This window comes from Meriones unguiculatus, chromosome 7 (genome assembly GCF_030254825.1).
Source record: "Meriones unguiculatus strain TT.TT164.6M chromosome 7, Bangor_MerUng_6.1, whole genome shotgun sequence".
Taxonomy (NCBI): domain Eukaryota; kingdom Metazoa; phylum Chordata; class Mammalia; order Rodentia; family Muridae; genus Meriones; species Meriones unguiculatus.
The window spans coordinates 108,395,863-108,408,184 of NC_083355.1; the positions used below are offsets into that span (position 1 = coordinate 108,395,863).

Sequence of the window (12,322 nt, forward strand, 5' to 3'; positions counted from 1 at the left end):
AAAGGTAAAGGCTGGTATTATTTCTAAAAGTGTGATAAATACTTTTTAATTTATTGAGTAAAGCAAACATAGATGCGGAAGTGATGATTTTCCTGGTACTTACATTTCATTGTGAATTATATTTTCTTCCTACAGTGTATCATTGTCAATTATTAGAATGCCTCATGAAGTATAAACAAGAAGTCTGGAAAGTAAGTTTTGGGTCAAGATTGACCCATATTTACTAACTTGATTTATATAAATTTTAACAGTTTACATATTATAACTGTTGTTTTGATCAAATTTATACCTGACTTATTATTTTGATGTGATTAACTTGTACTTTATTTTTGCTTGTAAAATTATCACTTAGAACACAAATCAAACTTTAAGAGCAGAATGTCTTGACAGAATAATGGAATGTATTTTATTCTTGGAATTAGGCAAGTATTATATTGCATGACAAGTGTAATTTTAATGTGAAATTGCTTGAAAATTTGTCTTTTTTTTCAACTAGCAGACATAAATTGTTAAGAAATGTGATTAGGAAAACATTTTTCTAAAACCTCAGTGTTTGGTATGTGGCCATACACTATTGTAAAAAAAAAAAAAAAAACAACTTTCCTTAATTTGAATCTCATTAGAGGATTAATGAACAGTGTACTTTTGAACTCTCCTTGGGGCATCATTTGCTGGAGCACATAAACAAGCACATGAATAAATGAAGAAAATGACACGCTAACGTAATTCAATCTGTGAAGTGCACCTGGTCGGTGGGAGCCAGGGAGGTGACCTGCCTTAATCTCTCTATTAGAGTTTCTGCTGCTTTGGTAGTGCTGGGTGAGTGATCATTATTTTTGTTTGATGCTGCGTCCCTTCCTCCCACAGGATCTTCTCTATGTGATTGCCTACGGGCCCTCGCAGGTGAAGCCTCCGGCGGTCCAGATGCTTTTCCACTACTGGCCCAACCTAAAACCTCCCGGCGCAATAAGCGAGTACAGGGGGTTGCAATACACAGGTAAGAGGAGAAGAGCTTTGTGGTGGCCCGTGGTCATCTCTCTCGTGCCACCTGTGCCTCACCGTACATTAGAAAGGCCATACTAGACCGTTAGACATTGTCTCGAGTCCTTTCAGACAGTGTGTTTAAAAAGAAGGTGATTAGCCAGGTCCAGTGGCCCAGGCTCTTAGGGGAGTCTGAGGCAGGAAGATCAGTTGAGCCTAGGAATGTGAGGGGTCATCCTAAGCGAAATAGCAGGATCTCATCTCTTAAGATAACTAGCACTCAGGAGGTGGAGGCAGGAGGATCAGACGTTCAAAGTGAGTCTTGGCTACAAGTCAGGTTTGAAGTCATCATGGCTATAAGAAAACCTGTTTCTAAACAAAACAAAACCCAATCCAAAGAAAAACAAGCAAAAAACAAAACAAAAAGCAACGACCCCTCAATTATACCAAATAAATATTTACGACGTCATAGCAGATTGCCTAAGCCCCTACCCTATTGCTATCCAAAGGGCCGGCCTCTGGCCCACTGCTAAGTTAATTACTACAGAGCCACATGTGATGGGAGCAAGGCCGCCCATTTACTGTCATTTAGCTGCAGCCCCAGCTGCCTAATTGTATTCTTGTGAGAGGCCTGGATGTATTTTCAGCGTCACCAGAAGAGTCTCATCATGACAATGAAACAGTGACTTTAAATGCAACGATACAGTGGGGGTTGCCCTCCTTTGACCGCACCGTCTTGCAGACTGACATAAAAAGACGGACAGAAAGACTGACCCGAGCTTTAGGTTGCTGCTTACGTCACAAAGTATCAGGAAATCCCAGGGGCTAATGGATTTTCTGATGCCCACAGGCAGCTCCCCTCAGTGTGCTCTCCATGGTTTACCCCACGGAGGGTGGATTCCAAAGGATGTATACTAGTGCAACAGGTAGTAGCAGGGTTGATGTTTGGGCAGGGTTCATTGACGTCGGAGGTCTTTCTACTGATGGTTTGTGTTATTGACAGGGAATGTTTCATTGCTGCTAGACGAATAATTTGAACGTACAAACCAGCAGATACTTAGCACATCAACACAGGAAGAAGTGAAATGGCGGAAATGTTTGACACTGACCCTTTGTGTAGGGTCCCTGACCTAAGCAAGCCCTGTGATGTTTGAGTGGGTGATTAATACCAATGAGATCTGCTTGTATGATAAATATTTGATGAAGTACCTGTGTTCTGGGCACTGAATTTTTGTTGTTGATACAGGAACCAACAGAAAAGCAGATCTCATTAAGCTGAATACAGTCTGGATAGAGAAATTCGTTTTATTCAGCAAATATTCATGGGGTGTCTGCTGTTAGTCAGGTGCCAGTGAGGAAAACAAAACAGCTTATAGTCATTAGCATCCTGGAGATTTTATGTGGGGCCAGAGGCTAGTGCTAAGGTAGAGCAAAAACAAATCTGTGAGAATGATAGGAGGATTCCTCGGTCATCCTGGCCATAGATAAGTGGGGGTGGGGTGGGGTGGGGGTGGCATTTGTTGAGGAAGGTTCTCCAGCGAGTGAAGTTTTAGCTGGTAGCCGAGGCAGTGAGAAATACGTAACTGACTGTGGGAAGGAGAGGAAACCACAGGTACATAGAACGTGAATTTAAGGTAAAAGGAACCCCAGGGCTTGTGAGGCCGATGCAACAGTCATCTTGGTGGTGTGTAGGGACTGAAAAGTTCTAAGGCAGCTAGACAGTGGGGTGAGGAGGCCAGCAGAAGGCCGCAGCGCCCGGGAAAGAGCTGGGGTTGTTTTGCAACAGCAAAGGGGTTCCTGCTGCAGGCTGTGATGAGGCTCACTGTCCGGAGCATCCTACAGTCCCAAACACTGACAGTCATTTCCACTTTCGGGGTGGCCAAAGCCTCTAGCGAAGACCAACAAAGGCTTCTTCATTAAGGTCGGCTTAGGTGTGCATGCTAAGAGCAGAGCCATCCTTTCTCATTCTCTCGGATTCCCTGAGAGGTATCTTACCGGGGCAGCGCTCTTCAGTCCGCTTCCGCTTGTGCACCGCTGATCCCACAGCTACTCGTAGGCAGGGACCATCCTCAGCGATGAGCGACGCTCTTAGAATCCCCCTGTAACAGACCACGAGACACACAGAAAGCCGTGGGAAGAGGGCACCGCTGGGCCTAGGTAGTGCCGTGCGCCTGGCACCAGCTGACCCTCGGTTGTTCTTGCAGCTCTGGATTCCCTCCTCCCACGTTAGCCCGTTGGTCACCATTCCTGTCTTGTTGAGGCAGCCATATTGTTGCGGTGTTGCTTTCCTGACATTTCCGGGAGATACAGTCTCACAGCTGATCTGGGGCCCTCTGGCTCTTGAGAACGTTCATCTCCCTCTTCTGCGATGCTCCCTGCGCCTGAGGTGCAGGAGTTGTGTTGTAGATGTACTTACTGCTTAAGGCAAGGCACCTCATGATCAGTTGTTCTCTGTATTTTGACCAGTTGTAGTTTTCTGTGATGTGGCCATCTGTTGAAAAGAGACGTTTCTTTGATGACGAGCAAGCACTACATTTATCAAGCAAAGAGCTTCCTAAAACCATTTTTTTTTCTTAATTTTTAATACATGTGTGGTGTGCATGTGAGTGCCTGGGTTTGCATGTGTAGAGGCCAGAGATCAATGCCAGGCATCTTCCTCTGTCGCTTCTCTCTCTCTGTTGTTGGAAATGGGCTTTTTCTCTAACCCTGGCTAACCTAAGCTGTAAACCTCTAAGCTCTGGGTGGATGCTGGCCAGCAATCCTGTGATACTCCTCTATCTGTACCCCTGCACACATGCAGCCAGGCCTGACTTTTCACATGGGTGCTGGGGATCCAACCTCGGGTCCTTCTGTAGCAAGCCCTTTACTGAATGAGCCCAGCCACCTTCCCAGCCCTTCCCCACCTTTTATCACAAAGATTACAAACAGAGGAGCTGGGGAGGTGGCTCAGCATGTAAGAGCACTGGCTGGTCTGCGGGAGGACTTGGTTTCGATTCCCAGCACCCACATGACAGCTCATAACAACATGTAACCCTAGTCCCAGGGGGTCCGCTCTCCTCTGGCCTCTGTGGGCACCAGGCACACGTGCTACACAGCCAGACCTTCAAGTAAAACACCCATCCAGATAAAATGAACTAAAACAAACGTTATACAGTGATTTTCTTATTACAGCATGCCAAACAGAGACGACTTAGTCTTTGTAGCAAGTAACAACAGCAGCTGTTACTAAGTTTCCACTTAGCTACATTTCCGACGGAGAGAATGGGAGGCTTGCTGTCAGGCTAAGCTTGATCTGGCTCATCAGACACAGCATAGAACACAACCAAGGTAGTGCACTTGGATTTTTGAGGTCTGTATGAGAGGGTGGACCAGCCCTTTCTGCTGTGCTTTCCCCACCAATAGGCTCTTTCTTCTCCTTAATTGTCTTGATTTTGTATCTACATAACTGAAATCCCTTAAGACTGAGCACGTGCAGAAATCCCCAGTAGGTGTATGTGGAACCTTCCCACTGTAGCACTTCAACGACGGTCCCTCCTTTCACATCGGAGGTTAGCTTTGCCTGAGTTTGAATTTTATAAAAACGGAAGGGTCCATTATATGTGTGTGTGTGTGTGTGTGTGTGTGTGTGCATGTGTTAATCTGTGTGCTAAGGATAACTCTTGTCTGTTCACTTACACATAGTCCGTAAAGATACATGTACAAAAAGTTTCCTATCCTCTGTACTATTACTAAATGTTTGGGTTGTTCCTAGCTTTTGGTTGCTGAAATACTGCTATTCTGAGCATTTTTGATCTGTCTTTGATATGATATATATATATATATATATACTTATTTAGATATATATTTATATATCCCTACAGTGGACCTGTTGTGCTAAGGGGCACACGTGTACTCAACTTTAATAGACAATGGCAAACAGCTTCCTGGTTCAGTTATAATCCACACTCTCCTTAGGAGTGTATATTTATTGTGGTGGCTTCGTTAAACATTATTTCATGTACCATATCATTATAAAACAATAAAATATATTCTCTTTCAAATCTGCAAGACGTTTATGGCTTCTTTTTAATGTATAATTTAACATCAGTCATGTTAATTGTACAGATGGCTTTCAGTACTCTCTCGCCACACACGCTTACAATGGCAGGACTCATTTTTATTTACCCATCTATTAGACTTTTATTCTGAAAGTTATTGTCTTCAATGTTCTATGGCTGTGAAGAGATACTATGACCATGGCAACTCTTAAAAAAGAAAACATTTAATTGGGCCTGGCTTACAGTTTAGAAGTTTAATGACCAAGCATGCAAATATATCAGCCTATGGGGCTGTTCTCATTCAAACCAGCACCTTTCTCTCCCTGACACCCATAAGCTTGTAGCCACCTCGGCATGCAGAAATGCATTGAGTCTGACTTCAAAAGTCTCCATAGTCTATCACAGACTCAACACTGTTTGAAAGGCCAAAGTTCAAAGTTTCTTTTGAGACTTGTGGCAATTTCTTAGTCAAAAATCAGAAAGCAGATCACATGCTTCTAATACACAGTGGCACAGGATATACGTTACCATCCCCAAAGGGAGGAAAGGGAGCAAAGTGAGAAAATACTGGACCAAAAACCCGCCGGGCAAATTCCAGATTCTAAATCTCCATGCCTGACGTCAAAGCCCTCTTCATATCTCAAACTCTTTTCAGCTTTGTTGACTGCTACACACTCTTCACTCTCCGTTGGTTCCACACCCCGTCAGCAGCCTTCCTCTGTATGCATCCCATGGCTCTGGCATCTCCAGCATGTTGGGGGCTTCAAGGCAATACAGACCTCACCTTCACAGCTTCATGCAAAGGCCTCTCTGGGCCTCCATGTAGGGACACCCCTGTCACATGCCTTAGTCATGGAGGGAGATTCCGTGTGTTGGAAGCTGCCGAGTTCTTTCTGGGGTTGGAACACGGCCCCCTTGATCAAGTACATCTGTAACTTCTTGGTTTTGATGGTTTCCTTCGGTGCCTGAGCTTGGCTGTCACGGATCTCACTCTATAGACCAGGCTAGCCTGGAACTCAGAGATCTTCTTGCCTTTGCCTCTGGTGTGCTGTGGCTAAAGGCATAAGCCAGCAAGTCCAGCCTTAAGCTTTTTAAAAATTCCTTTTCACAAGTTGGAAGATCAGCCGGATGGGTCTTGCCCTGATGTCAGCACTGCTTTTATTTCATTTAGGGTAGGCTTTTCTTTCAACTTTTTAGCTCTTTGAGCATTGGACTTAGCTTCATTATACTTCCTGGTGCTCCTTTTCTCCTCAAACTGTATTTCTCCCCCGACCCTTAGATTGCTCCTTTTCATTATTGATCCATATATGACTGGCTACTAAAACCCACACAGCTTTATTGCAATCTCCTTTGCTAATGCTGTTAATCTAAAACTCTTCAGTTTAGCCTCAGCTAGAGTTTCTGGACAAGCCGGGAAATAACCACATTTTTTGCCAAACTACCACAAGAGCTTTCTGTTTTTTTTTTTTTTCAGGAGTTTGTTGTTGGTGTACAAGGGAGTAGTAGGTGTTTTTAAATGTTGATTTTTGACCTTGCTACTTTGATGAAAGTATATTGAAAATATCTAAGAGATTTTTTTTTGGTGGAATCTTTAGGGTTTTTTTTATAGAGGATGTTATATCACCTGCAAATTAGTATAATTTAACTTCTCCGTTTCCTCTTTGTGCCCATGTCTTTCTCTTGCCTATTGCTCTGGCTGAGTTTCTAAGCATTACCATGGGAGAGAAGAGGGAGGACAGTTGTGTCTCATTTCTGGGTTTGGCTGAAATGTTTCCCCCAGTGTGTAGTGGCTGTAGGTCTGCCGTAAGTGTCCTTTATTACACTGAAATATGATCTTTCTATTCCTGTGTCCTTCATAATTTTTAATTATGGAGGAGTGTTGGCTCTTGTCAAAAATATTTTCTGAGGTGACACTGTGATTCTTTCTCATCTCTTGTCAATGCTCAGGCCAAACCTGTGCCAATTTCTAAGTTCTCGTGTTGTTTGTTCTTTGACCTATAGATATTCAATAAGGATGAACCATAGCTTTATTCTTTTGTGGTCAGCGAACATATTTTGTATTATGCAATGTATTAGTATGTATGTTTGTGTGTGTGGTATGTCCATGTGTAAATGTTCATGTTTCTCTACACTTGCACACACGTGTATGTGAGCGTGGAGACTAGAGTTTGATAAACTCTTCGATTTATTTTCATTTTTATTTTTTGAAACAGGGTCTCACTAAATAACCCTGGCTGACCTGGAATTCATTATGTAGACCAGGCTGGCCCCAAACTCAGAGTCATCCACATGCCTCGCCTTCCCAAATGTGGGAAGTGAAGATGTGTGCACTGTGACTGGCTCCACGTTATTTTTTGAGGCAGGATTTTTCACCGAACCTGAAACTCTGATTTGGCTCAGCTGAGTGGCCAGCAAACCCCAGGTGTCCTTCTGTCTCTTCGCCACCAGCTCTGGAATTGCAGGCATGCTTTGCTGTGTCTGGCTTTTTTATTTGGGTGCTGCCATCAAATTCGGTTATTCTTGCATAGCAAAGCATCTTACTGCCTGGTTCATCCCCACAGTTCCACATCATTTATTTATTTTAAAAATATTTTCCTTTAGGGCTGACCATATAACTATTTCTGTGCATTTAAAACAATTTGCATAGTAATTTCTGTGAAATAAACCAGATCTTTTATTTGTCTGGTTCAAACCTTCTATACTGTCATTGCATTTTTTGTTTTGTGTTTATGATTTATGTGCACGGGTGTTTTGCCTTGCACGTGTATCTGTGTAGCATATGCTTACCTGGTGCCAGAAAATCCAGAAGAAGGCCTCGGATGCCCTGGAGTTTCAGACAGTTGTGCGCTGCCAAGAGTGTGCTAGGATTTAAACCTGGGTCCTCTACAAGAGCAGCAAGTGCTCTTAAACACTGAACCATCTCTCCAGCCCTGTCACTGCCTTTTGTTCACCTTCTCTATCAACAACAAGAGTGAAGCCATGATTTTTTTTTTTTTACTATAATCGTGGATTTGTCTAATTCTTTCTTGTTCTGATCTATTTACTGTTTATGTTTTGAGATGGTGTTGGTAAGCATATAGAAATTGCAAATTTAGAATTCAGTCTCTATTTTTCAACCTTTTATGTTATCTAAAAATCCAGCCAGCTTTCTCCAGGGATCCCCCATCTCCATCTGTCTAGCGCTGGGTTACAGGTGGGCCAATACCCACCTGGCATTTACCTGGATTCTGGGGCCTGAACTCCTGCCCTCCCATTTCTTTGGCATGCACTTTAGCCACTGAGCCATTTGAACCTTTGAAATAATACACTTTTGTGTTTCTTTTCATGCTGATCTCCCAGGGATAATTTTCCTTACTTTGTATTTATCTGAGAAAATGCCATTGTCTTGCCTTCGTTTATCTATTTAACTTTTTGAGAGAGGTTTTTCCTGTACACACCCAACTGGCCTCGAATATGAGATCCTCTTGGATGTGTTTTCTCTGTGTATACAGTTCTAAATTGGTCATCATTTTATTTCTAAGCCTTGAAAGTATTTTATGAACTTTATTTTTGTTGCTGCTATTTGGATGCACACTATCGGTTATTCCTAGTTTAGAGGTAAACATCTCTGTTTATGTATGTATGTATGTATGCACTTGTTTGTTTGTTTGCCTACCTTGCAATGCTCTGTCTTGTTCCATTATTTCTGTTTGTCTTTCATGGCAGTTCAGAGGACTTGTCTACCTGACACTTGCTGTCTTGCCAGTTTTGGAAAATGTCGGGTTTCATCTCCGTGCTGTTAGTGATGATGGTACTTAGTGAAGGGATCGCGTGGGCTGCTGGATCAGTTTTAGCCGGTGTGCGATGCTCTTATAGTCATCATGAAGATAAACACAAACAAACAACCACAGAAAATAATAACACGTTTCTTCAGATCGGCATCCCCTCTCCTAACCGTGGGCAGTCACTGATGTGATCTTAATAGACCTGAGGCGGTCATCTGATTCTATACATGCAAATAAGATAGAAGAGTAGGTACCCTTCCTGTCCAGCTTCACTCTCTGCACAGTATTGCTGCGCTTAATCTATATTGTTAAAGATATTAGTTCTTTTCATTCCCCAAATGTCCTACTTTATCAAGATTTGGGTTGTTAGCAACTTGGGACAGATGCATGGAGCTGCTATGAGCATCTTATAAAATCTAATGATTTGTGTAGTGGTTGGCGACTGACTTTTTTTTTTAACTTAAAATGTATTATTGTCACTTGTGTATGCTGAGTACATGTGAGTTCGTGTGCCGTGGTTCGTGTGCTGAGGTCAGAGGAGAACTTCCTAGAGTCATTTCCCTCCTGTATGTGGGTTCTAGGGATCAAGCTCAGTGGCCAGGCTGGCTTGGAAAGCACCTGCGAGGCTCTGCCTGGGTTTTTAATGCAGACACTCCACGCCAGTCCTTTCCAAGCCTTGTTCCCACCCACGACTGGTTTCCTTCTCTGCTGCCAGAGACCCTCAGCAGACGGTCTGGTGACCACAGTGGAGGGATGAACCCCGATGCTTGTTCCTAACCGTGAGAGTGTTTCATCGCAGCGTTAAATACCAGGATTCGCAGATGTTGGTCGGTTTCAGGAAGTTTCATTTCCAGTGACTTGGAGCCCTTATCTTGAAATTTGGTCATTGTGTCCACGTAAAGTAAAAATAAATCGAAACCAGAGAAGATGGATAGAGGTTGTGTTTTTATGATTTCATCTTCTAATGCTTCCTGGAGCTGAATTTTATCTATTTCTCTCTCGCTCTTTTAAAAAGATTTGTAGAGTATGCCTAGACTGTTGATTTTAACATTAGAATGATTCCTCATTATCATCTCTTATAAGTGATGAGTCTCCTCTGAGTTTTTCCATTTGCTGTATCCGACAGGTTTCAAATGCTGCGCTTTTATTAATGTTGTTGTAATTTTTTTTGTTGTTACGTGTATGTCTGTTTTGCTTGTGTGTATGTCTGTGCTTCAACTGCAAACCTGGTGTCCACGGAGGCCAAAAGAGGACACATATCCCCTGAAACTAGAGTTACAGGTGGTTGTGAACTGTCTGGCATGGACTGGGAACTGAACCTGGGTCCTCTTAAAGGGCAGCCTGCACTCTTAGCTGCTGAGGCATCTCTCCAGCTCCCATGTGTTACAGCTTTACTAACACTCATTCAGATTGTTTAAAAATTTTATTGCTGGATCTTTGTGGCGTGTGTGGGAGTATTGTTTAACTTTGACATCTTTGAGCTATATAGCTGTATTAAAATACCTTAATTTTGTTGTAATTAGCGAATGATTTTATCATTTAACATTGTTGAATTGTGTCAGTTTGCTGTTCCTAAAGGGAAATCATCGTGGCTTTCAATGCAATACCTATTTTATTTGCATCTTTAACAGGTTTCCCTGGTATTTGGTATTTAATAGTTTTCTCGTACTTGGAGTGAGGTTGTCTTTGCATTTAGTCTGCTTGGGATCTGCTGAGCTTTTAGGATCTGTGGATTTGCGCCTCTTGTTGGTATTGTCAGGATTTGAATGCTGTCCTATCCAGATAGTCTTTCCTTTTCTTGTCCAGAAACTTTAAAATATTTACTGTCACCTGCAGAGGTTTTATATACTCTGTTGGTTATGGGGGAGGGGGTGGAAGGTGGCTGAAGACATGGCTCAGTTGATGCTCGGGCAGGAGGATCTGTGTACAGATCCCAGCACTCACGTGATAAGCTGGGTGGGGTGGTCTGTGTCTGTAATTACACCCCCCCCCACCCTGTGCTGGGGAGGAAGTGACAGACGCTTCTTGGGGTGGGGAGCAGGGGGGGGTCAGTTTCAGCTCCAGAGAGGAACCCTTTCTACAAGCATGAGGTGAAGAGTGACCAACCAAGGAGACACTAATGTTGTCTTCTGGCCTTTACATGTGCACATGTGCCTGCACACACACGTATGTATGCAGTCACCCACAGAAACATGTGAGCACCTGCCCATGAAAAACAAGCTGTACTTTAGTTAGAATCACATTGACTTGTCTTTCATTTATCCCTTCTTCTTGCTGTGTTTAATGTATTTAAAAGCCCACCAACTGAACTATTGATTTTATATGTTCTGGGTTTTTTTTTTGTTTGTTTGTTTTTTGTTTTGTTTTTTTTTGTAGTTCTAAATAAAATTTTTACTTCTCTGTTGGAATTCTCATTCTGACAATCCGTTTGTCTATAGTTTTAAACAAACTTAAAGTAATTATTTTAAAATCCATATTCATAATTACAAATGAGTGTAGGCCTCTTTCTTTTTCACATCTCCATTATGGGTTTTATTCTCTATGTGTTTTGTATGTTTCATAACACGTTTATTGTCTCTTGTGGGGTTTTTTTTGTTTGTTTGTTTGTTTTGAGACAGAGGTCTCTCTCACATAGCCCAGACAAGCCTGGAACCTGATGTTCCAGCAAGGATGACCTTGGTTTCTAGCTCAGTCTTTCGCCACTTGCCAAGTGTTTGGATTATATATATGACAATAAACTGTAAAGAAAATATTTTCAGCAATTGAATATACTTTTATTAATCTTTAAGCCTGAGCGTATTTTAAAATGTTTTTCTATGGCTTTACACATGGAAAGTCTGCTTCTCTGTGAAAGATGTTGTAAACATTTGTTCATTGTTTTCCGGCCTTAGAATCATGAAAGAAGAATTTTAGACCATTCTGAGTTTGTCGTTTATATAAATCTTTGTTTTTTCATTTATTTTTAAAGTTCTCATGAACATTTGGAGGTTGATATCTTTCCTTGATTTTGTCTGCAATGTGAAGCATTATCTTTACTTTTTTACACTTACTTATTCATTTTGTATGTGTGCATATGTGTACATGTACCATAGCACACACATGGTGCTCAGAGGACAACTCGTGGGACTTGAGTGTCTCTTACCATGGGAGTCTGGGGCTTGAACTCTGGTCCTTCTGGTTGGTGGCAAGCACCTTTACCTACTGAGCTACCCCACTGACTCCCAACGAGGCACTTTTTGTGTACAAACTTGGGTACTTTCTCAAGAAAGTTTTCTCTAATGAAGTGTGAATTATTGCTTTTCTTCCTATTATTTTGGCATGCTCATCAGGAATACCAATAATTATTAAGTCAAAATTCTATCTTCTGTAGTCTGTAGCCATTATCATCACTGATTCACATTTTTCCTCCTGGTGGTCAGAATTGGATCCAGGTTTTCGAGGCCACTATATCCATAGCCTATACAGAGTTTTACATTTTGATATATTAATATTGAGCGGTATCGTCTTTTATGGTTCTTTGTCTCTACTAACGTTGTAAAG

The 12,322-nt window shown here is 42.2% G+C and overlaps 1 protein-coding gene across 13 annotated transcripts in view; it reads left to right on the forward strand.

The window, feature by feature from the left end:
* Window positions 1-12,322, forward strand: part of Unc79 (unc-79 homolog, NALCN channel complex subunit) — a 228,201-nt gene that overhangs the window by 74,623 nt on the left and 141,256 nt on the right. For all 13 annotated transcript variants that reach the window (XM_060388091.1, XM_060388089.1, XM_060388081.1 and 10 more), the window contains 2 exons: window positions 136-191; window positions 868-997. In XM_060388091.1, coding sequence (XP_060244074.1) covers window positions 136-191; window positions 868-997 — 186 coding nt within the window. The remainder of the gene's footprint in view (window positions 1-135; window positions 192-867; window positions 998-12,322) is intronic.